This window comes from Temnothorax curvispinosus, unplaced genomic scaffold (assembly GCF_003070985.1).
Source record: "Temnothorax curvispinosus isolate PA1 unplaced genomic scaffold, ASM307098v1 QBEX01009552.1, whole genome shotgun sequence".
In the NCBI taxonomy this organism is placed as follows: domain Eukaryota; kingdom Metazoa; phylum Arthropoda; class Insecta; order Hymenoptera; family Formicidae; genus Temnothorax; species Temnothorax curvispinosus.
In genome coordinates, this window is record NW_020219332.1 from 19,955 (window position 1) to 47,516 (window position 27,562).

The window sequence follows — 27,562 nt, forward strand, 5'->3', positions numbered from 1 at the left end:
GACACCAGGAGGTTCATTTCGAGAGAGCGCAGCAACGAATCGCCTGTGTATCATTATTTTACATTCTTATTTACATTTTTTTCTTTACCTCCTGTCTTAGACTGTAAATCAACGCCTCAACTCATTCGCAAAATATGTCAAGGTAGATATTTATTAAGCGTTTGTCCGAATCGGTGACACGGTGATCGATGGCGCGCGCGAAAAGTCGTCAATAATTGCGATTCACGTGTGTGGCATGTAGCGCGTGTATCGTATCGATCTTTGTAACTCGTTGCTCAATTATATTGTTTGCCACTGGGAGTATCGTTCACCGCCGATTCTTCGATCGCGGTCTGTGTTATTGTTATAAGATGCTATAAGATGACGCACGGTGCTCGAATAAACCGCGCGAGTCCCATGTCGCGCGCGTGATCCCAAACGACCAGGAAAGAAAATATATCGCTAGCGGGATGGGGAGGGGGGGGAGAAAAAAAATATTTTCTCGTTCTCTTTCCAGGCCGTCTGGCCCGCCCCGGTGCGTTGAACGCATCGGTTACTGGCCGACGAGTGGTCTATAAACCAACTCGAAACTCGCATTTTCGACATCGCCGCGCCAGACGAACGCGAAACGCGACGTTATCGGGTTATACCTGATAAAAATCATGCGCATGAAATGAATAAACTGCGTCGCGAAGAGTCATACGCTAAGTGTCAAAGTCAGCATTGTTAGTAGATAGATAGAATTTATTTAATTTCAGTTCCAAAAGCCAACAAGTGAGCTTGGTTTACAAATATAAACACACTCATTATACCTGCCTTACTTATCGCGTGCTATTTTTCTATGTTTCTTCTTAATTATATCCTTTAAATACAAATAAATAACACAATCCTTATACAACGAAACTTATTATTTGCGCGCTAAACTCGAAGCCTAATCCACTTCAGCAACAAAAGCCAAGGAGTGGACTTACTTGATTTACAAATATACCTTATATAAACACACTCATACCTTTCTTACTTACAATGCGAGAATGTTAACATTAACATTATCCTGTTCATCATTCCATACTTTTTCATATTTCCTCTTAATATATTTTATTCTTTAAACACAAAACAAATACCTTGCTTTGTCTCTAAAAATAACATCCCTCGAATTTTAAAACTTACAAAACTTATATCCTAAATCCAAATTTACAATATTTTTATTTCGATAAAATATAATACAAAACACAACGCTTAATGTTTAAATAGCATTTTTGTTTTATGATAAATCGAATAAGATCGAGGATTACAGATTAAAATAAAACTGTGAGTACATCACGTGTGTTCTGCAACCAAAGTTATTTGTCTTTCGTTTCACGTCTTGATATATTTAAAGGGTTAAATCGAATTAGTTCGGAAAGGGACGTCCCGAGACCTTTCGAAAAGTAGGGTACCGAATAATTCGCGTTATTTGTGTCGCTGATAGCTCATCGAATATTTCGTCGAGGTAACGTCGAGCGGAAGCGCGGGGGCTAGTACTTGGCGTCCTTTATTTTTACGCGCGCGTGTCTGTCCCCGACTCCCGGAGGCGGATAGTCGAAAGCTCGGAGCGATATTTCCAGCCTGGTTCGGCGTCGTGCGGCCACGGGGACTTGCAGAAAATTACACGCTCCTTTGTCTATGCAAGACAATTCAGTCGCTTTCGCATTCAAAGCGTGACCAATAGCTAGCGAGAGGCGCCGGAACTCCGTAAGATGTGGGTTTTCGTCGGAGTTAGCGAACGCGGCGTTCCGCCGGCGAATACAAATCAGGTCATCCTATATGCGGCCGCTGCCGTATACCTATGTGCACGTACACACACCTCGGCTTCCTCCCACCCGCCTTTCCCGTCTTGCACTCTTCGCCCCGGTGTACCTGTCCGTTTCTGTCCACCCGCTACCGACCGCGACGTACCGGAAGTCACCGCAACGAATGTGCGGCCACCCACGATCGATCGAGGATCTCCTTCGACGCGACGGGATCGTTTACTCCGTTTCGCTCTTTCGCGAGAAACAAGGCAACGTCAGTGGTCCATCTTTTATGAAAAAACCGAGACCGATACTTTTCCCCTCGAGAAGTGTTCAGAGGCTCCAAACCCAAGTTTCGACGAATCTATCCCTCCCGTGTATCTTGGGTATATGTCTTTGCCGTCACGACGATAACGATCTGCAATTGCCCCATCGCCGCGCAGAGAGTCTCTCTTCCGCCTTTCACGTCCGCCAAATTATCGGGCTTAATTGCGAGGAAGATTCGGCCGGATTTCGAGCGACCTGATCTCGCTCAAACCCCCCCTGCATCATTAAAGCGATTCAGGGCCCGTGAATCCGCGGACGCGGAAATTAGGTCGCAACCGCCAATAAGAAGGCGCCAATTTGATCTCCCTTCGTCAGGGTCTTAACAACTTGCCATTATTAACAGAAGTAACGAACGTATCCCGTATTACAGATCTTAATTGATAAGCAAGGAGACATCTTAATGAATCTATACGTAGCCACCACAAATCTAAATGCCATCCGGCGTATAAAAATGCTCTGCAAATCCAAGTGTGTTATTTTTACATCTAAAAATGACACATTTGACCGAAGCTCTTTATACATGTTTCTTGCGTTATTTAACGTTTGATCGTACTCAATTAAAAGTTAATATGTTCAATCGTGATTTAAATGACGATACGTTAATGACGTAAATGTAGAATATTTAATTCTAGACCAGAGGTTGGCTAAACGTATATGCCAGCTGTTTATACATGTATAGTTGTCGAGTTAGCGATATCTATTGTCTAAGCTCTTCTTTATTTATTACGTTAAAGTTAAATCATAACGATCGCGGAAAGGTCAGTCGTCGTCGTGCGGTAAAAGGAAGGGGTAAACTAAAACCGACGTGCACCGTACGAATTAGTTGTGCGAATCTTGTCCGAAATTCATGATACTACATAAATAAATACCTCAAATCACGCGATTTAAAACGGCAAGAAGAGCTTCAGACCTAGAGTTGGATTTGCAGTGTAGGAGAGTGCATGTTTCTCAAGAGAACCTATTGATTAATTGAAACCGGTGATAACTCTGTTGATCTCTCAAGAAGAGTGACCCGCTAATTACTTAAAAAAATTACATCGCTAATTGCCGCTCTTATTCACACTTCTGCCGATCGTTACGAGCGCGACGCGGCGTGGCATCATTGTCCCAGTAAGTTGCTGCCAAATTTCCGTTGGCGATTCGGCAATAAATAGTCGCGCCATTGAGGGGTCGGCGCCGCGGAGGGTCGAATCAAGGATCGAGACTACAGTCGACACGCAGTGACGGTTTCGTTAGCGGCCGTTCCGTTTCGCGGCAACTTCTCTTTGGGCGAAACGTCACAATCTGCGACCGTCAAAGTCGCGTTTCCGCGTCAAAATGGCGTCCCAAGCGAAGTGATGAGCCCCCGTCCGTCGTGATAAATCTCAGGGGTGATTGATCAACCGGATCAATTCCGCGAAAGATCCCGGATAATCCCGGCTCTGTCTCTCTCTCGCTCTCTTTCTCTCTCTTCCCGCTCGATACCCGTTCGCGCAATAATCGCGCTTATTTTAGTCCGGCAAGTTGTTTTTAACGCGATTAACGCGCAAATAACACACTACGTATATATTTTTACGCCGGCGTAAAATCCATATTCTTCTTTTCCTCCTTCGTGATCCGCGCGTGTCAATTCGACGCAGTTTACTAATTGATGATGTTTATCCGCCTTGGAGTGAATCGCCGCGATTTTTTTTAAATGGGTGCGCACACTCGCGCGCAACATGCACCTGTAAATAACATCGACGTACCGTGCGTGCGTGCGTGTCGATTATTTTCACGGTGACGTAACGCGCGCGCCAACGCTGCAACGTTTAATTGCAACAGCTATAAATACATGCACGGCGTATTTTTAATTCGCGCGGGGAGGGAGAAGGAAGGAGAGAAAGAGGGAGAAAGGTAGACGAGAGATGAAGACATTTCCTCCGCAGCCCCGGCGTGTGTGTGCCGTAATGCGCGAGCAAACGCGCAGCAAACTCGGTAGACGTTATTTCGTTGCCGATTCAGCTTCCCCCCTCTCTGCCCTCAAGCTCGTTCACGTGCGCCTTATCGGACCCATCGACCGGACGAAGTTCGCTCGCTCGGGGGATTAATTAAGAAGCGTGATTTCTGCAATTCCGACGCCGCCGCCGCCGCCGCTGCCACCACCGCCGCTAACGTCGCCGCTGTGCCGCTACCACCGTCGCCCGTCGCCATCGCCATCGCCACCACCGCCACTGTAATCAACGCCGTCGAGCATCAGAGACTAGTGAATGAGGTCCGAAGATCGTCGCCTGCCCACGAGAATGATTCACGCTGCCTACGCAATTTACTACGCTGCTGTAAGTGAGAGTCCGCCCGCCCGTCATAAACAATCGATAGGCCGGCTGCAAATAGCCGCTTGTTTATCACAAACAACCGGCTTTGCCGATTGATCTGTTTTACGTCGTTGTCACTCCTTGGTCACGCCGATCACGCATGACATGACGGTCTCGATACGGTTGATGGTCGTATTTTTCGATCGCAAAGAATTATTACGTTGTATCACGTTTTCCAAGGTGTGTATTTTCGAATATCAGGAAAGAGAGCTTTTCTAGAAGTGTACCAAAACTATTTGCTCTAAAACCATTATGTCCTTATCTACCAACGTAAATTAAGTTTAATTTCGGTTTAACTTACTTTTATCTTTTTCTAATTTTTAGAACCAGAGAAAGATTAAAAAAAAATAAGTTAAACCGAGATTAAAGTTAATCTACGTTGGTGGAAATGGACATTAGTCAAATAAATACATTAGAAGATCTACGAGATCATCAACGTGCATGACCATGGAAATATATGGACTTTAGATTAGCGGTTCTCATGTTAGCTTATACTGACGCACTTGCACAAATTTGACACTATCGTTCGAAGAGGATCAGGATCTACGGCCACCCCACGTCGCATTTCTCTCGCGATTAACGCGCGAATTAACGCGGTCACGCAACGAACCCGTACCGTACTCGTCGCGGCGGTCGCGGTAATTAGCCGCGACCGGTTTTGTTCCTCCTTCGTTGCACGATTTGTGATCGATAAATCGCCGAGTCCCCGAGCCCGAGAGAGAATGTTTATCAGGACACATCGTAACGCGACCGATTTCCCTCGAATTCCCGATTAATTAGTCACGTAAACGCCTGGATACCGTGCCCGGAGCAATCGGCGCTCTGGAATTCGATGATTGGGACGGCGGAATTTTACGCCCGCGGATGTCGATTCGCGTAGATGTCACTCGAACGTGTGAAATTTTAGCGTCCAACGCTAAAACAGCAACGTAGCATCGGGATTAACCGCGTCGATGACGAGTCCCGTTGTTATATACGCGCGAGAGAGAAAAGCGCGGCATTTTGTCTTGCACAATCCAAAGTGCACTTTATTCAAATTGATACAAACTTTCATTCGCATTGCGTATATACAATTTATTACATGCGGAGAGTCGAGAGACCGACTGTTATCTGATGTGTTTTTTGAAGAATTTGAGGACTTTTTATATAAGAGACCGAGGGAGAGAAAGAAAGAGATTAGCCTTTAATTACCGCGGGAGTTAATGGCGGTCGTAAACATGGCGGGGGGAAGAGAGGAATGAAGCGGAAGTGATATCGCCGCTACGGGATCGCGCGGTGTGCGTCGCAATCGGCGTAATTTCGATTATTATGACAATTGCGCACGACCGTGTGTTTGCGGACGCGCCTTTATTTGCGCCGCGTGCCGGCTGGTGGCCCCCTTTTCTTTTCCGCGTGTGCAGGTTCCCTCGCATGCGCGCGCGCATTCATTAATTAGCCGGGCATTTGTTTAGCGCTATTCGAATGCGCTCTTTCGGGGCCGACGATCCAAACAAAGGCGAGGTAGTTATTGTTACGATAATTTTATCGCGTATCATTATGACTTATGACACATGAGCGTCGTGTGACGGTGTGCACCTTGCCGCCTTCTTCGCCTACGTCTCCCTTACGGCGATCGACCGCTACACGTTCGAGTTGTGTTGCGGTCGGCAAGAAAGTGCGCGCGGCACGTTATTCCTCTTTCGCGAAGCGGTAGTCGCTCCGGTCGCTCGCCCGCTCGTAATAAACAGTCTTGATAAATGAATAATGACGCGCTCACGCACAGCGCGGCGGCCGCGCGTACATCCGCGTAGCAGTTTAATGTGGGGGGTTGAAAGAATTATGGGCGCTTCTTCGACCACTTCAATTCTGGCCCGTTTCGTCGGGAATTCGTACAAATCTGAATTAAATTACCGTACAATTATCATCAATAAATCACCGATGCAACTAGACCTCCGCGAAGAGCTGTAGTTACCTTCGTGCGTTGCTCGTGGCAATTAAGGGGGGAGCGGGGGGGGGCTATCTTTTTAAATATGGAATATCCTCTGTGCGATGTTTAAAGAGTATTAACGTCCAATTTCGCTCTTCGGTAAGTCAAGGTATTTATTCCCTCTTAATTGCCGGCCCCGTAATTGTTCATCCTACAGAAAACGGGATATCGGAATCTCTTTAGATCCGCCCCGAAAAACTCTATTCCGCGATCTATCCGCGCGTCTTACGCGGAATCCATTCCAGAGAAATTGCAGATCAGGGAAGGAAGAAAAAAACACGGTCGTTTCTCGTCCGTCACACCGCGAACGAATTATGACGCGTTAATGCATTTTCGCCTCCCGCCGTTTCCCGGCCGATGACGATTCGATTCCCACGACTCGGAGTCGCGGAACAATCGCGAACCCACGAGCGTGAATTCCGGCCGGATTAGTCACTCGTGACCGATTTTCCAGCAGATTTTCTGGCACCGACGTATATATATGTATACGCCCGAGTACGAGTGAGCCGCTATAGAAGACGTCCGCTCGCGCGTATACCGCCGGGTGCGCTAAATACGCGCTTCCGCATTGTGATGCCGCCGAGGATAGAGTCACGACCCCGATTCCGCACATCCTTAATTACGCGTCATATCCAGCGGATGCTCGCGTCTACAGTTCGCCTGTCTCTTTCTGTCTCTCTCTTTTCGGAACCGAAGGAAAGTCGTCTACGACTGAAATTTTGTGACCTATTTTTACTCGCTCGTAAATTTCTCCATGATGATCTCTCTTGTCATTTTTCCCGTGTTATTATCACATCTGATTAAAAAACTAGCTATCAAATATTACTAGAATGTGTATTGTCAATATTAATTAACAGTATATCATCCTTTTCTAAAAAGGAGATGTGAAGTTTATTGTTGCCGCTTTTCCGCGATGCCGATTGGTTTTCTTGCTGCGCTTACTTCATTTGCAGCTGTCATTGTATATTTTGACAGTTGTGTATAATAGGGTTAATAGTGAAATGTTAAAGATAAATAGCGCGCGCGTAGCGCGCGTCTGTAGTGTCTAGTTAATTAAAAGATTGATATTGTATGATTTACTAATTATTTGCGCCCTGCATTCGCATTCGTTGCAGCGAAGCATCTTGCATCGATGCACGGGTATACAATAAGAAGGAATATTACGTTATTGTGTGTGTGGTGTATGTGTGTGCATCATCTTTTTTGTCAGATAATTACGAACTGTCGCCTTTCGCTAATCCCGCCTATTGTCGTCGCCGGGGCAACAATCTCGAGACGCCGACTCTCCGCCGCGCGCGTCGCGCGCCCCATCCGAAAATATTCCGCGATCGAATTTCGGAGTCTGCATTATCATCATCCCATTAAGGTGGGGATCGACGACGACGACAATGACGCGATCATGCAAACAATGATTTGACTGTTCTCACTGCGCACTGCGCACAGCGCGTATTTGAAAGTCGCGAGCGGCCTTCGTCGTCGCGAGAGAGCCGAGATCGAGAGAAAGAGAAAGGGCGGCGGGGAAGGGATGAGATGTGACGGCGATCGCGGGGGATCGTCCGAAGGGGAACAAGGATTTCTGTTCATTGACATACCAGAACGGCGGCCCCGGCCATTGCCGATTTCGCAAAAGTGTATTTTCACGCGCTAATTTTGTACGGAGAGAGAGAGAAAGATAGAAAGAGGGAGAGATAATTCTCCGTCCCCGTTTACGGGACTACGACAACAGTTCGCGGTTGTTCCTGGCTCGCGACGGCGCGGGCCAAAGTATACGTCGATGACGATAGCGTGAAGTTCGATGACTTCGCGACAAATTTTTGCGGAAACCTCCCGAGAGAGTGTCAAGTGTATTTAGTTGTTGACGCCTCGCACATGGGAATTTCACCCTCGACGTAAAAATATTTTGAATTTAAAGGCAACGCGGGGGAAAATATTATTATATCATCAATAATATTTTTCTAAACACGAAATCTTTTTAATATATATACAATATATACATATACATAGAAAAAGAGAGAGAGAGAGAGAGAGAGATCATGCTGGTGTTATTTGCAAAGCATATTTCATCGTATTCTTGTTTTCAAAACATCTTGATATCGTGCTGACGGACCTTGTCAGCATTGATTTCCTTGGCTTGCCTCAACTCCATAATAAAAACAGTGGAACTATTTTTAGAAAACTTTTGACCGCTTTACTCCGCGTTACAGCCTTATACCTTTGGCAAAGAGACCTCCCGAGAGATTATTCCAGAAGGAAAGGAAAAGCATCCAAAGGACTTTCTTCTTTTGTGTTTGCTCTGTTATTTCCGGTCTTTCTTAAATGGTTTTAAGGCAGACCCGAGGCACATGGCGTACATATTTTTCGTTCATTATCACGTGTCAGTGGTCAGAAAGCGAACGTTATGCGGGCTCCGGGCCCTTTGAACCTAGGGAAGCGCAATACACGCGTTTACATCCGCACGAATGGCGAACGTAGGGAAATCGCTGAGTTTGTCAGCTACGCCAACCGTCGATTGATGTGCGTTTCTCAATGACTTTGCATTTCTCACGATTATTAATATCTGTCGTCGAGACCCGCTCATTTAATAATAGTTTTGCCCCGGCACGTGGAATTTGCACGTCGATATCTTATTTACGCAACAAGCGCGCGACAAAGTCCAAGAGAGGATCTGCCGGCGTTGTTGTTGACTCTTCCGCGAATCATCAGGCATTATCATACCGTTCGGTGAATAATTGCCAGCCGTTTATATATCGTTGTTATGCACGCGCCGCAGCATCCCGAAGATTTCTTCTCTTTTTTTTCCTCTTCTTCTCACTCCTTCTCCCTTTTTCCCCGCTGTGGAAACGTTCGACCCGATATATCGCGTTGCGTGGACGTTCCCCCTGACAGCGGGACCTTCCCCGCAGGTCTAAAAACTAGATAAAAAGTGGAAAAACAGCGAGGAACAGCTGGCGTCCACGGCCGCAGGAAAACCGATAGATCGGCTGCGCAGTTCAAGAGTTTTGTTTGACATTATCTAAAATCTCCTTCATACTTGTACATATTTGTTTAGGAGCACGAGAGTGTGACGTTACGAAAAAAAGAACACGTAGGATCTCGGAATAGGATTTTACGTTCCAAAGTTCATTTACAAATATATAATTTATATAATCAAGTTGTATATATATCTAAATTATATTTATATATATGTCAATATAATATCTTAATAATATTTATTTATTTTCATGTTTTTTACACATAGGTATATATATATATATAACTATCCGTAAAAATGAAAGGAAACTTGAAAAATAGGAAGAATTCTCCTGTTTACGAATTCCGAGAGATTTTCCTCGCAAAGCGTGCCTTCCGTAAGGCTTCCGTGTTCTCGGCATCTCTACGTGCGGCTCTTAATTAACCGTCATCTTCGACGTTATCGTCGCGTCATGTGGGCCCCGCTATGTACTCTCGTATAGGTCACGCGGCATCGCCATTACGCATCATTACGCAACATCATTGTACAATATTTGCCGTGCGATCTGCAGAGACAGGCACGCGCGCGCGTATGTACATTGTGGATTGCCGGTGACGTAGTGCATTCCTGAGATTATAGGTGGACTACTTTTCAGAAACGCCAGCCGATAAGCGGCCACGGCGCGCGTTCTCCGCTATCGATCTCGTACGCGCGCGACTCCTCCCGCCCGCCCGCGCCGCGCGCGTCGACCGCACGACTCCGCTGCGAGAGGATTATCTATCGGCGCGTCAGGAAGATTTACGGAAGGGAACGCGCGCGCGGCAGCCAGCATCGACGATGATTGACGATTGCGACCGCGCGCCCGATCGCGCTCCGTCTATATTAATAAATTATAAGCGGACGCGCTCGTATCCGGAGTAACTGGACTGCGCGGTATCGGAATACGGGATATCGGGGAACCGTGTGGAACCGTAGAACGTCAGGCATAGCACAGGATGCGGCGGTAAAAGCGTAAAGTATCGTAAGTTTACCCCCTGCTGCTTTCGGAACCGTTTCTATTCTTAGGCGCGGTCAAAAAATCTGGAATGTCATTGCGAGAATATACCTGCTTCCCTAGGGAGACTACGATGTCCACTTTTTATTATTCAAAAGCTTTTCCGTCGCTGCGGAAAAGTTGAAAGACGCCGGCACACAGGTAGCTGAGAAAAGAAAGGGAAGCGTCCGTTCCCCGAGACTCTCATCGAGTCTCCGACCCGGAGCCGCGCGTATACCGCCAACCGGCCGCTTTCCGAAGTCTCGGAGGAATCCGAGAACCGACCGGATGCAAGTCCAGAATGGGAATGCAGGCGGCCGCGCGCGGCACGGCGCGTGTATGAGACTCCGTTACTCGCGTATCGGGTATTTCCCAGAACGCGACTATAAACAAACAAACACATCGAGTTGGCGGGATAAAGAGAGAGCGAGAAATAGACAGAGAGAGAGAGAGAGAGAGTGAGCGCGAAAGAAGGGAGGGGGGAGCAGTGGAAGGGGGGCGGCAGGGAGAGAGGGTACCGCCGCGCGTGTGATCAGTGCACTCCCTTCCAACGCGGGAGAGTGCACCGACGAGGAGCCAGCCGCCGCGCGTTGCCGGACGCGGCGGAAAAGGGAACACGCGGGGACGGGGAGCTTGATCCTGGCGCCGTCGTCGGTTGAGGGAACCCCCCCTGCTCGCCCTCCCCCTCTTCTTCGCCAATTGCGCGACCGGTGCATGCGCCGTGCGTGGGGTTTCCCTGGTTTCTCCCCTCCCCGCCGCACCCGCCGGGCGCGAAAACCGTCGGCGGGCCCCACCACCGTCCACGATACGATAGGCGCGCACACACGCGCTTCCCCTCTGGCGCTCTCCCGTTCGAAATCGCAACGTAAAGTCGTCGCGAGCGAAACGGCGACGGTGACAAACAGTCGACGCTGTTTACCATCGATAATGCGAAGGTATTGGGACGAGCGAGGCCTCGCTTTTAACGCCCTGCGGCGTTCGCCCGTCGTCGCGGCTCGAAATTCGGGGGGCACGGGGGAGGGTGGGTTTCGGGATGCCGCTGCGCTTCCATCCGTGGCAGCTGCGCCGCGCGCGCGTCGGGGTCATTAATCTCACGCTAACGCGAGACCACTTGTAAATTCGAGCGGGGTTCTTCCGAAACTCCGGGGCGACGCGCATTCCGACCCTTCGTCGGCGCGGAATTCGGAGAAACGGGCGCTCTCTCTCGATGCTTTCGTTGCAATTTTCGCACTTGACCGCAGGGGTAAGCGTGCTTTACGATTCGCGGTAAGATTACCGGCGCGGCGCGGCGCGACGCGTTGCGACGGCGGCAGCGGCGGCGGCGGCAGAGAAGGAGCAGAGGAGTAGCGGAGGGAGCGCGCGCGTTACCCCTCACGCCGTGCCCCACCACCGTTCCCGGATGCAGACCCTCGCGTCGGTGGTGGGATCCTCGCCGTCGGTGCCCTACGAAGTGGTGGGGGGCCATGACGGAGAAGCTTGCCGCCAACTCGGGCGAACCCTCATGGTGGGGAGAAAGCGCGGGTTAGCAGCCCGGACACGCCAACCGTCGGATTCAGTAAGCGAACGGCTCTCAACGGCCACGAACGTGTTTTTCGTTCTTCGGTTCCCGCGCATGCATATATATATATACGTGAGAATATACGGGCGACATATATATATGTAACTTATCCGAGACTGACCCGCGAGAAACAACACACTCGTCGTCGGGAGTACGCAGTCGGTGATCGGCGACCGCGACGACGTGACGACCAACAGTAGTCAGATCGTTAACAACAACAGCAGCAACAACAGTAGCGACAACATCAGCTACCGCGACACAGATCCGCTTTTCGAAGTATTTAAACTACATCCGTCTATACATCGCATCCATCCCCGCGACTAAAAAAAGCAGCATAAAAAAGAAAATAAGGAAAAAAAAGTTCTTTCATCCCGCTCTACAAAACCCCCCCCCCCCCCCCGTCATTTCGGTTTCGGTCCTTCATCTTCGTTCCCGCAACTGTGGCTTCAATCAATCAAACTGGATTCCAACAAGCAGTACGTGTCGCGATTACTTCGCGGCTACCGGAGGCTTAAGAAATTATTCAAGGTAAGAGAATCCATCTCCCCTCTCGAGTATCGGGTATAATCGCCCTCTTCGATTTCCACCCCGTTCGCTCTTTTTTCTTTTTCCTCGAAGGGACCGCGCGATAGATTTTCGCGCGCGCGTATCCGACACAACGGAGGGACGTAGTTGATAGTGCGCGAGATTTCGAGTGTGTTTTTCGGCGGAAGAGCGAAGGATATGTGGTGAACGACGTAAATTGTGCCCCGATAGATTCCGCGCGACAGACTCGCTCGTCTGTCACTCGCGACGCGCCGAGGGAGAAGAGGCGCTCCTCCGACTTGGCTCGGACGCGTTAGCTAGTGCGGGGAGAGAACGCGCGTGATAAGTTGGCAGGCGACGAGGATGACGAGGCTGTTTAGCTAAGCGCGGAGGTACGAAGATCAGTGTCCGCGACTTCCTGCACTGCGGGAAGGTTGGCGGGAAAACTCCGCGATAGATATATCTCGCGATCGGGAGGAGACAGACGCGCGTCCGCGACGCCCACCGAGAATCATCGCGAACGTCGGCGAACAAAATAACAATGTCAAGTTATTGCGACAATCGGAACGATGGATAACACCCGTATATGCGCGCGGATCGATCGACAGATATAAATGTGTATAGACCGTCTCCGCGGTGTTTACGCGGCGGATTATGGCAGCCTCGTGAAGTATGCGAGAGTCCGAGGAAGAAGCGGAAACTTGTCCGTTTCGTGACAAAGGGGAACGGGCGGCTGAAATAAATAACGGGGGACGAGGACGCGAGAAGGAGAGAAAGAGAGGAGGTTGTTATATACTGCCTCGCAGCATGAATAATTTACACTCGCTCGAATTTAAATAAATTCGCCCGCCACCGTCGTCGTCGTCGTCGTCGTCGGCGGCGGCTCGGAAAACTGTAAGCGCGTAATCTCGACTCGGCCCCGAAGGTTGTTTACGGTCGCGCGCTGCGCGCAGTTAATTTTAAACGAATTCGCCGGATATCACCGCCTGGTATCTCGTCTCGTTCGTTATCGCCCGGTTATTTATGTTATTCCGTGAAATTACTTAGAAGCCCGTCAATTAGGTCTTCAACCGATGCAGCGCGTCGTAAACACGTGTGACGTAAGCTGGGAGACATAACGCGCGGCATTACCAGCAAATAGCGAGGGACGCACACGACGAACGAGACGATAATATTCGCGGCTGGCAAAACATTATTCGATATCCGAGGAATCAAAGAAAAAAAAAAAAGGAAAAGATTCGTCAGGACGCTCTCGAGTTGTTTGCCGATACCGATAATCGATCGGGGAGCCTTCTAACTTTGCTCGGCAACGCCGTTCTTGTTTTCGGCGCGTTTGACGAGTGTGATAGCGAAATGTCACGACCGAGTATCAGTTGGCGCGCGTGCGACATCCTCTTTCTCTCTCTCTTTCTATTTTTCTCTCTCGTGGCCGAAAATAAAAGTGAATGAGAAAAAGGGTAAAAGAGAGGCCGGAGCGCGATTATGGAAACCGACCGAAGGCCGTAAGGTCGTAGCGATCGTGACACGTGAACCGTGGATGATCGAGCGAGATTCCGTCACGCCCGCATACGAGGAGAGAATGTCGCTGTATAAGCGCGTCCGTGGATGATGTATCCCGATCGAAAAAACATGTTTGGTCCGCGGACGGCTGTTTATACGATATATACCATATGAAAGCAAACACTTTAAAGGTTTCCGAAGCGGGCGAGCTCCGATCTTCGTCCCGGCGAGGCGGCGCGGCGTTATCTTCGGTGACGGTCGCGCGCGAATAAAAAGGGAAGAGAGATAGAGAACGGCGAGAGGAAAAAGGAAGCGCGGTTAAAGGAGAGATTTTTTTCCCCTCCGGGATATCGAACTTGCGAAACGTATTTGGCCGTCTCTCGTAATTATTCCTGTTTGCTACGTAACTCCTCGGACGCAAACATCCAAATAAGATTCCGTGACAAATATCCGCGCGTTTACAAATAATAGTCTCCCGCTGATGTATCGTAACGCAAATGTACCAACGCGGAGTGAAATTATGATTCGTGCCCGTGGCACCTTCGGATTAGACCACCCAGCCTTCGCCTCCGTGTTGGTTGGGTATAGCGCATAATTCTCGGAACTTTGCTCTCTCGGCTCCGCCGTGATGCAAGGAACGCGGGGAAACTCCGGGCGCCAGCCTTCACGTCGGGAGCTGCATGCTAATTGAAAAACAATTCAGGGTATACTCGAGTAAGCTAACGGAACCACGCGGGTTATCGAGCGCCACTAGCTTTCGCCGACGTCATTATGTACGTTATATTTATTTCTGATTATACTTCTCATCCTTCCCGTATCATAACAATGATAGAAATAGAATTAACGCAATTAGAAATCAATTAATATACCCCTGTTTAGTTTTGTAACATATTTTGTTGTTTCACATATGGTGTCGCATGTCGCAGTTACGTTAATACGTAAATATCCAACGCTATACACACGATGCACGCAGTCGCGATGCAATAACGATACATAAGTGTATTAGAAACGTTATTGCCGCGCCTTTTGACTTTCTCCACCCTCCCCCTGCGAATCGGAGGACGCCACCGACCGAGTGCGTGCACATTCCTCGATTCGACAGAAAAGCTCACCCTCAGACTAACCATTGTCCACCCTCGAGGTGGATCGCAACAAAGTCGAAATGTGTTTAAGGTCGACTGTTGCCCTGTCAAAGAATCCCCCGAATTCTAAGCTCCAGCGCACACACACACACACGGCTTTTCCATGTAGCGAGAGAGTGAGACAGACTCTGTAGCTCGCTTACCCTTGGCAACATCCAGTCTCACGCTTTAGAATTTCCATTGAACAGAAAACATGTTTTCCTCATCCTCGTAGACCCTTAATTAAAAGAAGAGCCGACGGAACGAAATGTATATTGGAGAATGATTTCGTTACCTGAGGAGAATCGGGGGCAAAGCTTTAACACCACCTTTGTTTTCACAAGTAACGTTTCACGGGAGACAGACCTTTCCTCTTCCCTGTTCCCCCCTCCGGGATAAATATAAAAAAAAGGCTACGATCGATACAAACACTTGACCACAATACCGCGTGGCGTTATCGCATTCCTTTCTACGAACGTGATATTGCCGATCTATACTCTGTACTTATCGGCAATTTTTACTCGACGGCTTAACAGCTCCCTCGCTTTTTTATTATCTATTATATCACCACTCGCGCACTTCGTACTTTCGTTTACACGCTTGGAAAAATATTTATCGCTCAGTCTAACAAGTATTTTCTCTCTCTCTCTCTCTCTCTCTCGCTTGTAATCGAGTTTTTAATTAACGAGCCTTGCGAGCGAGGAATATATCCCGACGCTTATATCCTTCTCTCCTGTTAATAATTTGTTTCTGTTCTATCGATATGTTTATTTTTAAGACTACCTTCGTCTCGTAGCCTCCGACGAGACACGGGGGTTTATGCCGCGCTAGAACGGTATGTCGCGCGGGCAAACTGTATTCTATTCAATTCCATTCGCTTCTCGTTCTCTCCTCGTCGAACGAACACTTTTATTCGTCGGCATTGGCGGCGCGTGATCCAATTTAACCACGCTCGCTCGGCTCGCCCGCTCGCGCTCGCGACATGTTTCTCAGCGTCTGCGAATGCAAAACATCTCATTCACGGGCAAAAGTGCTGGCCGCCTGCGCCAATAGGCGTAGTCCCTTACCTGCGAGAGCGGCAAAAACAAGAGTAGTGGCGCGCGCGAGTAAGAGAGAGAGGTCCGAGAAACGCGGGAGGAGAGAAGGAAGGAGGCAGACGACGACGACGGCGGCGGCGAGTATATAGAGAGCGTCGCACTCTCCTTTGCCTCCCTTCGTCCTCCGTCCGCGCGAAGGGAAAGGGAAAGGAGGGAAGAGTAAAGCCCGCGTACCGGGAGAGAACGCGGAACGCCATAAGATGGAGGAGAAAAAGAGAGAGAGAGAGAGGGTAGAGAAGACTGGAGAATGCGCGCGGGAGAACGAGAGAGAGAGGGGGGGAGAAGACGCGCGCGGGGCTAAAATTAGAATGTCCGTTGGAATGCCGCTGGTAGTGATGGTGTGTACAGGATGATTCAGCGAGTGAGAGAGAAAGAAAAGGAGAGAGAGAGAGAGAGAGAGAGAGAGAGAGAGAGAGAGAGAGAGAGAGACGGGGGGATAGAGACGGAGGAGAGTAGATATGCGCGGATAGTTTATTCCGTCCTGCGGCGAAGCCCCTAAGGACGCGTAGCGGATACCCGCGCGAATACTCGCGTGTGAGGGACACCGGAAAGCGCGGTCGATCTTGCGCTATGGGGTCCTCTCTTTTCTCTTTCGCTCTCTCTTTTCTCCCGCTGCTCCTCCTTTCTCGCGCGCCTTTTATATTCGCGTCGCCGGAAATAGATTCGCGTATCGACGTGCTCCGAGAATAGTCCTTAACTTTTTTTCATCGCGAGATTTCACGAGGCGGATGATAGTAGAAGAATAGTAGTAGTAGCAGCAGGAGTAGTAGTACCATGTGATTCAACGGTGCTATTTTCAAATGGGACATTATTTTCGTCACGTACTGCTTTCGTACTTACGAACGACTCAATTATTGAAATTTATAGATTCAGAAGTTTCCACACTCGTACGCTCGAAATTTATTATTTATTATATCAGTGTGACACTTCTCCAATTTTCATTAATAGTACGAAAAATATTTGTATTCTCTACAGTTAAAGAGTTCGAATTTTTTAATTGTGGAATCTCAATGTTAGCTTGCTCAGAGAGGCCGGGCTCTAAGTCCTTCACCGACGGTTTCCCCGCGAATTCGTTCTATAAATAACGGGCACCAATTTTGTGGGACCCTGGGCCGCCGGTCACGTCCTCTCGGGGCCGGTAGGCCTTTGCTCACGACCGAAATTCAAATACCACCGATTGCTTTTCAAATACTTCAAGAGCGAGACCCTCCTCTCTCTTTCCCCGCGCGGGATCGCACGCTATCTGCCATCTAAGCAAATCTTTCCCAGGTCATTCCACGGCGGACTGTCGCTCGCGTATCGATTATTTCTGCGGAATTCCCCACCTCGTCTCTCGATACCTGAGGATCGAGGCGAGCCGAGGCGCCTCGCGTTTGCGAAGTGTCCGGTATCTGGTGCCGCTGCTTGAGTTATACCTCCGTCGTCGTCGTCGTCGTCGGCACGCGGGGGTAGAGGGAACGACGAGAAATAGATAAGCAAATAAATAAACTAGCGGGGCAAGGCGAGTTCGAGGCGAACGTGTGAGAAAGAGAGAAAGAGAGAGAAAGAGAGGCCGAGGAGGACCGGTGATACTCGGGCGAACGTTCGTCGGCGAGGTCGACGGCCTGACACGGATGGTTGACGCCGTGGGGCCCGCCTCGTAACCGGCCTGGGAAGAAGAACGAGAAAAGGTAGATAAAGAGAGAAAAGGAAAGGGCCCACCGCTGTGGAGCAACGACGCGTTTTCGCCCTCCGCGAAGACGATAGATCGCTGGTACCCCCCGGCTCGCTGATCGGTCTGGGTCAGCTGGCAATTCCCCTACCTCGGCACTCGTTCTCCCTTTCTAGATTATAGGAGAAGGATCGGAATAATAGTAGAGCATATAGATCGCTCTTTGAGCCTATAAAGTAGTCTTAAAGATGAAAACGAAGACGTTTAGGGGGGGCGTGAAGTTCTCGACCAATTTCGAGTGGATTTTCCGTGACGTCGATAGCTCATATTAGTTCTCCATTGAGTACTCCGCGAGTGTCCCAGATTACACCGTGCCCTTTCTTTCTCTGGTAAAAGTGTGATCGATGGACGATAGAGACGGGACGAATGGCACGAAATTGGGGCGTTGCGTATTTATTGCTCCTATCTCGCCGCTATTTACCGTACCTGCGGCTTTTCGCCGCCGGTCCGCTTTTATCGTTCGCTCATTCTATTTTCCCCGTGCTCACACACCGTTATAACTTGTACAACACGACCGGATATTTTTTATTACATTTCTTTCGCTTGCCGCCGCTAATCCGACGCTTCCTCGCGCGTCGCAATTTATTCTTCTCTCGATGTTTCACTCTTACTCCTTCTATTATTGATTCTATGGGAATTAATTAATACCTTTAAGAGGCGCTTGGCGCCACGTTTATTTCAACTCGATCAGCAAGAGCTCCGTTTTTCTTATCTTAGCTTTCATTTGATATTTGTCACATTTATTTGCTCTTTATTTTTAGAATATATTTTAATTGTTCACGAATGTTTCACTCTATAAAAAATAAAATACATAACTTTTATTTCTTTTGTCTACTTCTACAATTTCTTTAATTATTACAGTATTTATCTCTTTAGTTTACCTCATTTTTTTCTCTTTTGTATATTGTACATCCTATATATTTATAACCTAATATTTCGGAGAAACACGCTTAAAATTAAAGAACCGTCTCTCTCTCTTTCTCTTGCTTGTGAGAAAAAATTTGACACCAGAATAATACGGTATTCGTTGCCTTTGGTCATTGTCGTCCTCGTTCCGTCTCCAACAAATGCGAAGTGCTTCATTACCGCGGCTCGGGAAAATCATAAAAGCCGAGAATGCTCGATGAAGTGATAAAACTTAATTCGCTTGCACGGCCGTTGTACAAACAACGCTCGGTCGTGTTTTTCACGAAACGCCCGTTCGTCTGTCCTGGTTTTACGATTTTTGTGGGGATTTTATGGTGGCGGGGGGTTCTTTTTTATTGGCAGTGTTACCCGCGCCAGCGGAGGCGCGGCGGCCCGAAATTACGACGGGCCGCAAGAAAATCCCGCTATAAAACAAGAGGAACCGTCCGCGTTCGAGGCCGACCGCGTTTATCACCGTCGACTTTATGCAATTCTCGCCCAAAATCATTCCCCGGCCCGGCTTGGGAAAACAGTTACAAAAACATTATACGGTATATCGAGATTATCTCCGCTCGCGAGCAGTTAATTACCGATCGTATCCTGCCTCGTTATACCACTTCCCTCCCGCGCGACTCGGTCGTCCCGGTCATCCGCGATTATTATTATTGCGTATCGACCCATCGACGTCGCCGCTGCGGACTTAAGAAGATTCCGCGGGGGAAGTGTTTCTCCTTGTCGACCATCTGTCGCAAATAATCGTAAAGCTGGATTCAATGAGCCGCGCATAACATTGTCGCCAGTCGCGGCTTTACGTCATCCATCACGCCATGATTTCCAGTAGAGTAGACATAATTATTCAATCATTATTTGGTCCCGATAAGATATCCATGAAGATTAATGACATGAACAACAGCCAAGAAATACGTACATGAGTTTGGGTCTTTTATGTTTATTGTACGACAGATGTTTGTCGAGTAACGACGGAAGCCGAGTTGATGGGATTTTTCCCTTAATTAATATGTCGAGCAGCTAGTAGCTTTTGAATTGAAAAACTTCCGGTATAAAAATCTCGCGCAACTAAATAATGAAATTTTAATAATTGCAAATTTCACTGTCGACATATTAATTCGGACGCTATTAAATAGAAATTGTGAGAACTGATTATAAAATCATTAAAGAGACTGATTAAAATTCGCTTCGGGGTTCCTGGAGTGGCTCCGCCTATCTTGCCTTCAAAGCATGAAGATTAGATTTTACATTTTTCTTTAATCTTATCTTCTTATCTTCGTCGTCTTAATATCTTCAATATCTTCAATGAAGACTCTCGAAAGAGAAGAGAATACCGCGAAGGGATCGACGATCACGGGCGGCGGGAAACCTGTTGCGATCCTTCGTATACAAAGCGTCTCCTGCGTTTTCTGGCGGAAGTGCAAGGATAATGACAGGCGGAAAGAAGAGAGCTCGATCGTCTTTCGAGCCGGAAACGAGGGACGATTAGGACCGCACGAAAGAAAGACATTTATCTTTCTTCACGGGGACCCCCGCGTGATCATGATCATCTTCCTCTCCGCGGAGCGGAAATACTCTCCGAGTGCTCCTCCGGGCACTTTCTCGCCGGGCCGGTTTTCGGCTTCACCCCTTCGGCCATTGAATTTCATACCTCTTTCTAAACGCAGTATTTAATCGTCTTCAACCCCCCGGCAAGATTACCGAGCAGGTACCAGAGGTGGAACATCTGTTGCTCAACCTGTATCGCGGCTATAATGCCTTTTACGCTCCAGTACCAATCCCTTTGCGATTCTTTTTCTATTACGTGAATAGGAAGAACCAGAGCGCGCGTGAGAGAGCACACCCAGTCGTTTGGCGCATTATAAAAAGCATCTCACAAACGGGTCGCAATTAAGCGCTACATCTCGTAGAGAGGTAGCCAACAATGATCTCTTCCGTTGTAACGAGGGAAATCCGGCGGGAAAAACGTTCTTGCCCTTCTCACCCGAATCGTCGTTCCTGTTCCCTCAGTTTTGCATTGCAACCTTGTTAACGGACGTACGAATACGTCTTCGGGCCCCGCTGGCCTTTCGAATTCTCACAATCAAGGCCGTTCTGTATTCAGAAGATGTCAAGCAGCAACTTGTCTAACTAGCGACTACAATATTGCTCCATATATATATATTTTTTTCTTTTGTATACATATATATATTTGCATATCGAAAGAGGATGTGCTTCCATAAAATCGTAAATGTAAATGGCGAAACGCGCGCGGCTTATGAAAGCGCGCGTGATTAACCCCGTAAACTTTGGACTTCGGCCGCGTGCAGCCTTGATCTTCCAGCGCGTGTGGGTCGCTCGTGCCCGCGTGAATGCGTTTCTGCTTTTCTGCGTGGCGCGAGAACGCGCGTGAACCGATGTCTGTTTCTCCCTCTCTCTCTCTCCTTTTCTCTTCGTCGTCGTCGTCATCCTCTGACCCGCACGACATGACCACGTGCCAGTCGGTGACGTCACACTTCCGGTACGTGATTTCCTGGTACCGGACGACCGTTGGCGGATGAGAGGAGTTAAGTGCCGGACACGGGAGCTCCGTGCCTCCTCCTCCGCCTCCTCTGCGCGAGCGTCTCTCGCGTCTTCCGGAGCGGAAATGAGTGCCCCGCGAGCGCGAATATTTTCGCTAGCGGAAGGGCGGCGGTCAATTCTAACGTCTCGAACTCCGCGGTTGCTTTTTTTTTAATTATTAAGTTAGAATTAAGTTAGAAAACAATCGGGAAATTTTAGACCTACCTCAATTTCAGATTAATATCGCGGTTAGATGTGAGGCGACATTTATTCTCGGTCTCGCGTGACTTCTGACTCGACACTTTATCAAGTTTACAATTCTGCTATCTGTAGAAAATTGTGAGGCGACAAGGCTGTAGATTCTGTTTAGCATATTCGTTATCGGCGGGAGGAGTAATAAAATGGATCAGACGATCACGGACAGTGTGCCTGACAAGTCGTGCATCTTCTCTTTTGCAGCGTGTGGCGAACCAGGCGCTTACCGTTTCGCCACAGCCGGCAGTAACGGTGGAGGGGCCGGTGTCCAAAATGTCTCCACCGACGAACGACGTGAACAACGGTGTGGTAGCGTCTCCCAGCACCCTGGCGCCTCGGGTTCCACCGACCACGAACCCGTCCCTCACCAACCCACCGACGCACAAGCGTACCCCGAAGGACTTCATCTTCGGCAAGGTGATCGGCGAAGGAAGCTTCTCCACCGTAAGTCTCTTCCTCCTCGTTTTTTTTTCACGAATTTACTAAAAAGAAAATAAAAATCAAATTTTTAACAATACGATAAATGCGGGAAAAGAATAACGAACCCGTGATTCTTTGACCCCGATAGGTTTACCTTGCCAAGGATATCCATACCAGCAAGGAGTACGCGATCAAGGTGTGCGATAAGAGTCACATAATCAAGCAGAAGAAGACCGAGTACGTGAAGCGCGAGAAGGAGGTGCTGAACATGCTCGCGGACGCCAAGCACTCGTTCGTGCGCCTGTTTTGCACCTTCCAAGACGCGGAGAGACTATACTTTGTCATGTCGTACGCTAAGAACGGCGAGCTCCTGCCACATATCAACAAGGTGGGCTCTTTCGACATCGAATGCACCAAGTTCTACTCGGCCGAGATCCTACGCGGTCTCGAGTATTTGCACGGGCTCGGTATCATTCACCGTGACCTCAAACCGGAGAACATCCTGCTGGACGAGAAGATGCACGTGCTCATCACCGACTTCGGTTGCGCCAAGATCCTCAAGGACGATCCGGAGACGCCCGCGGACGCTCAGCAGCAGCCGCGTTTCAGGGATCGCAGCGGCTCCTTCGTCGGTACCGCTCAGTATGTGTCACCGGAGCTACTGACCAACAACAGGGTGAGCAGAGCGTCCGATCTCTGGGCCCTGGGCTGTCTCGTCTACCAGATGGTCGCCGGCCTGCCGCCCTTCCGCTCGAGAAGCGAGTATCTGATGTTCCAGAAGATCCTGAAACTCGAGTACGATATACCGGACGGTTTCTGCGAGCTGGCCAGGTCGTTCGTCAATCAGCTTCTCGTTCTGGAGCCGACGCAACGACTGGGCGCCCTGGACGAGCACGGCGCTGGTTACCCCAGCATCCGAGCGCATCCCTTCTTCGAGGGCGTTGATTTCGAGACCCTTCACGAGCAGACACCGCCGCCGATTTATCCGTATCTACCCGGCACGTCGGAACACGAGGAGCTGAGGTCGCAGTACAGGGTGCCCGATAATCTCGAGCCCGGTCTAGACCAGAAGCAACTCACCAGGCTCCTCTGGTTGGGCACCGAAGACATCGATGACGACAACGACACCACCGGCGCTGAGAAACGCGCTGTCAACGCGTTTTTCAACGAGATCATCGCGGCCACAGACAAGCCACTGAGGAGGTGTACCAATAACAGACTCGACAGCGGCACCAACATCGCCAATTTGACCCCGGAACAGATCAGGATGCGGCTAGAGAAGCAGCGCACCACGAATCAGTGGCATCCTTTCGTCGAGGGCAATCTCATACTGAAACAGGGATTTGTTAATAAGAGGAAGGGCCTGTTCGCCAGGCGGAGAATGCTCCTTCTTACCACCGGACCACACCTATACTACGTCGATCCTTTCAATAATGTGCTCAAGGGCGAGATACCCTGGAGTCCAGAACTGAGGGTCGAGCCAAAGAATTTCAAGATCTTCTTCGTCCACACGGTAAGCGGTTTTAGAATACCTTTAAATCAAAATAAATTATTAGGCATTTGATACTTTTACGCCTCTCAAATAAAAGGATAGATGGATTAAAATAGTATCCTTTTATGTTTCTATTCAATTTCTATATACATATAAGAACGAAAAAATTAAAAATACACATCTAAGTTTTTATATTTCTGTTTACAGCCAAACAGGACGTACTACCTCGAAGATCCCGAGGGATTCGCGTTGGAGTGGTGCAGAGCAATCGAGGAGACGCGAGTTCACTGTTACGGCCTGCAGGAGATGACCACCGCTTAAAATGACAATGGGAGAGATCCAAAAGACAGAACATGTAACGAGTGGTAAAGTCCGCGAGTGGCGATCGCTAAGGCCGAATCTATTCCCGACGAGAAGAGATTGCAAATCGATTGTTCACGTATTAGCCCATTGTAAAAAGTAGACTAGTAGACTTATTCGCGCGCTCCGAATCGCGCGCCTTGTACAGTATAGGCAGAAATTTATTAGGCAAAAATTCCGAAACGCGACCTCCGTCGTCGCGAGAATCACGGTCGCGCGGTCTCCATTATCACTTACGTTCGCTATTTATTGACGATCCTTTGGAGAGAGATCGCATTCATCCGCGCGACAACCGCACAATGTGTGCACGAAAAAAAAAGTAAAGACGGAGGATTAGAGAAATTTTTAGCCAAGGCTTCGGCTGTGTATTCGCAGCGCCTGTTGCCGTGTGACGTAACTCGCGTGAGATCGAGGTCGCCTCTGTGAAGCAAAGGAAAACAAAGTTCACGCACCCGTAAATTTCGATGTTTACAATTCTCGCGATATGCATAATCCGGATCCCACGCACAAGCACAAATTTTCACACGAATCGGCTTTTGGGGAAAAAAAGAAACTAAAACAAAACAAAACAAAAATAAGAGACCGGATCGTGTCCCAGGAAGGATCTTCCCGTCCAGAGGCGTCCTTGGTCGCGCAAAACACGCTTCGCACGGCGCTATTCTAGTACTTTATTTCTAAGTATAGTCCAATTTACACACGCGATGAAAACGCGATGCGTATCTAGGTGAAATTAAAATTAAAAGCCGCGCGCGGCCACAGTCGTGTAACGTGGCCGCGCCAGTTTAGACGTCAATTTAGCCCGTGGTTAGCCAAAAATAAAAGGGAAAAAAGGAACACGAAAAATGCAGTGGAGGATAACGAGATACACTACGCAGCTTTAACGAAACCGTTTTACGTCGCCTGTAAAGGATCCCCGGAATATCGCGACATTCTGGGCGATCTTTGCCCTCTTCGCGGTGTACAGACAGTATTCCTCGTCACGTCGTTGATCCCCCTTCCCCCCGCGTTCGTATTCTCGTTCCCCTTTCGCGTAAATATTCTCTGTAAATATCATAACGTTTCTACGAAGAGCAGGCCGCGTAAAAGCACACTTTGTAACATAGTAGATACGTAAGTAAAAGTAAAGGGAAAGTATCCGTTGTCTTACCACAGCGTTTTTCGTCTCGCCGTTAATTAACGCTTCTCGTCATCTGGCCCTCGCGGACTCGAGCGTGCGATCCAGTGATTAGGTGGGAAATATCGAAGGAAAGGGGAGAGATCGCACTCCATCCCCGCACGTTCACACGAAGAGGAAGCGGTGGAGAAAAGGGGCATAGGAAACGAGGAGAGCTTCGTTTTCCCTTCCGACAAAAGACTTTTACACGCCTGAGAAAGGACTCTAGACTAATATAGACTCGTTTGATAGCTTTAAGAGGCGCTATAGTAAAGTTCGCTTAGAGCGTTTTCGCCAATTCGTTAAAGTCGTTGTCATTAGTGCGATTATTATTATTCACGGTATGATTTATATAGCGTTCAAGCGAAAATTATTATCGCCCGCGTAATTATTGCCGCGACAGGCGACGCGGCTACGAGTATTACGAGTATTCTATTTTCCTCGCATATGTATAAATTAGGTATTTAATTAAACACGGCCTCGCGCTTCGTTAATTTATTTCTACTGTTACTTGCCTCTCGAATTATTTATTCTTCGTTTTTTCTCTTGTTTTTTTTTCTCTCTTTTTAAATATCGCGCGTCGAGGACCGCAACGTTCGTACATAGAGATTACAGACTAGTTAACTATCTCGCTACACCCGCTCTGCGACTATGTATTTACTATATATTATTAGAGAGTATAGCGCTATTACTACTATTACTATTACTACCGTCACCACTGCGTTGTTGCTACGTTACTGCGTACATATATATATATTATATATATTCTATATTATACGTCAACTATTGTCGTTAGACTTAGCTGTTTTTTAGGTATACACGTTTACTGCGAATACGTACTACCGCGTTGATAAGGGAGGAAAAGAAAGAATCAAGGCGCGATTCGACCCGTGATACCGCGAACGAGCCGTAGTCCGATCTTGTATATAAAACTGTACATTACTAAACATATGAGAATATTTATATAGGTATATTGTGCGGAATATATATATAAAATATTTATATAATGTGAATAGTGCGTTAGTTAGGAGAAAGAAACTGTGTATAAATGTTCATAGGGTAAAAATCGCGTTTAGGTTTAAATTCTCGTTGATTCTCGGTACGGCTCGTTCGCGATTCCGCCGACGAAAAGCTTTATTGTTCTCTTTATATATTTCTCTCTCTTTCTCTCGCATGGCGCAGACATAAACAGGGTATTCGGGGGATGGTCGCGGCAGTCGGTGGTTGGCGCGTGTTTCGTCGTGCGATGTTCGAAAAAATGGTGATCCGTTCTTTTACGGATCGGCATTGTTCCTCGCTTGCCCAGTGGCTTTGCTCAAAATGACCGCTTTTGGCAGGCCGCGTACGGTGCGGGCGGACGAGAAACGAAGAGCGGGCGATCAACCACCGTCGGCGTCCCGGCCAGACTCCACTTTTTTCTTTTTCTAGTGAGAACCGATCGCGGGAGAGAGAGAGAGAGCGAAAATTACCCCCTTAGTTCGAAGTTCCGCTTCAGGTGAATCGCGCCTCAATAATTTCGCAACGTAATCTGTCTACCGTGAACGAAGCACATGTGTCGTGAGATTTTGGTATATATATATATGTATGTATGTATGTGTATATATATATACGCATATATATATCTCGTTTCATTAATCGCGCGTGAAGTCATACATTAAAAAAATATATTTTTCGATATAGGAACAAATAATATATTTCCGTGCATGTGTAAATATATCATACGTCGACGTTGTGCTTCTTTTCCGGGGAGAGAGAGTACGCGTTTCAAGTTCCGATCGCCGATCTCGTATCACACGTCGAAGTCTTTCTTGTTTTTTTTTCCTGTATACGAGATAGGGAGAACGGATCGCGCGCGTCGTTTCCATCATGGAGAAACTTTGCAGATCCCTATGTTTTGTGCAGGCTTTGCAAACTTTCAGATGTAAACGCGCGCGAGTCTTAGGGTTACACAACGGCGCGTTTCGATTTTCCGAAAAAGGGGCAAAGGAGCGTTGTCGGACGCTCGTTCGTTCGTCCGGCACTATTCCTGAGATTCCTGCCGCCCTTCGGTCCGTGCGCTTCGGACCTTCCCCTCTCACTATACTATATCATAGCGAAATAATCGGATTTGGACGTGACTTCGTAAAAGAGAAATGCCCAGGCGCTACGTGACACTACGAGAAGAGACAACTAATTTAACTAGGCTAGAAGTTTGTCAGAGGAGACGTATACTTAAATCGAAACTCTTACACCGTTACGAAATCTTTTACGATCTGCGAAACACGCAAGTAAATAACAGCAGGGCCTTGCGAATGTTCAGATGCCTACTGTTTCGATGCAGCAGAAACGTTTCAAACTATTGATTGCAGTATTACTAAATGTATCAGATTAAATGTGACACACATTCTAATACACAACACACATATACACGTACACACAAATACCGTCAATATACACTCGCGCAACCTACGAGAAGACTTTGTAAATAGTTAGGATATAATTGATATTATAGGCGCCAAGATGTATTAAGGATAACATCAAATTTATTCAGAATAAATCTTCCGAAATATCGCATAAA

The 27,562-nt window shown here is 48.1% G+C and overlaps 1 protein-coding gene across 2 annotated transcripts; it reads left to right on the forward strand.

Annotated features, from left to right (window-relative positions):
* Window positions 1-4,275: 4,275 nt before the first annotated feature.
* On the forward strand, window positions 4,276-27,562 carry LOC112459153 (3-phosphoinositide-dependent protein kinase 1). 2 transcript variants are annotated; one of them, XM_025023153.1, is made up of 4 exons: window positions 4,276-4,372; window positions 21,785-22,024; window positions 22,149-23,513; window positions 23,700-27,562. In XM_025023153.1, the coding sequence occupies exons 1-4, from the start codon at window positions 4,304-4,306 to the stop codon at window positions 23,811-23,813; spliced, it is 1,788 nt and encodes a 595-aa protein (XP_024878921.1). In that variant the 5' UTR covers window positions 4,276-4,303; the 3' UTR covers window positions 23,814-27,562. The 2 variants fall into 2 exon arrangements, with proteins under 2 accessions (XP_024878921.1, XP_024878922.1); XM_025023154.1 differs by lacking the exon at window positions 4,276-4,372 and adding an exon at window positions 11,898-12,443.

Bases quoted from the DNA above. Each gene is read 5' to 3' on its own strand.
- LOC112459153 (XM_025023153.1), top strand. From the start codon at position 4,304: ATGAGGTCCGAAGATCGTCGCCTGCCCACGAGAATGATTCACGCTGCC. The intron at 22,025-22,148 runs GTAAGTCTCTTC...TGACCCCGATAG, and splicing joins GCGAAGGAAGCTTCTCCACC to GTTTACCTTGCCAAGGATAT. The intron at 23,514-23,699 runs GTAAGCGGTTTT...TTCTGTTTACAG, and splicing joins AGATCTTCTTCGTCCACACG to CCAAACAGGACGTACTACCT.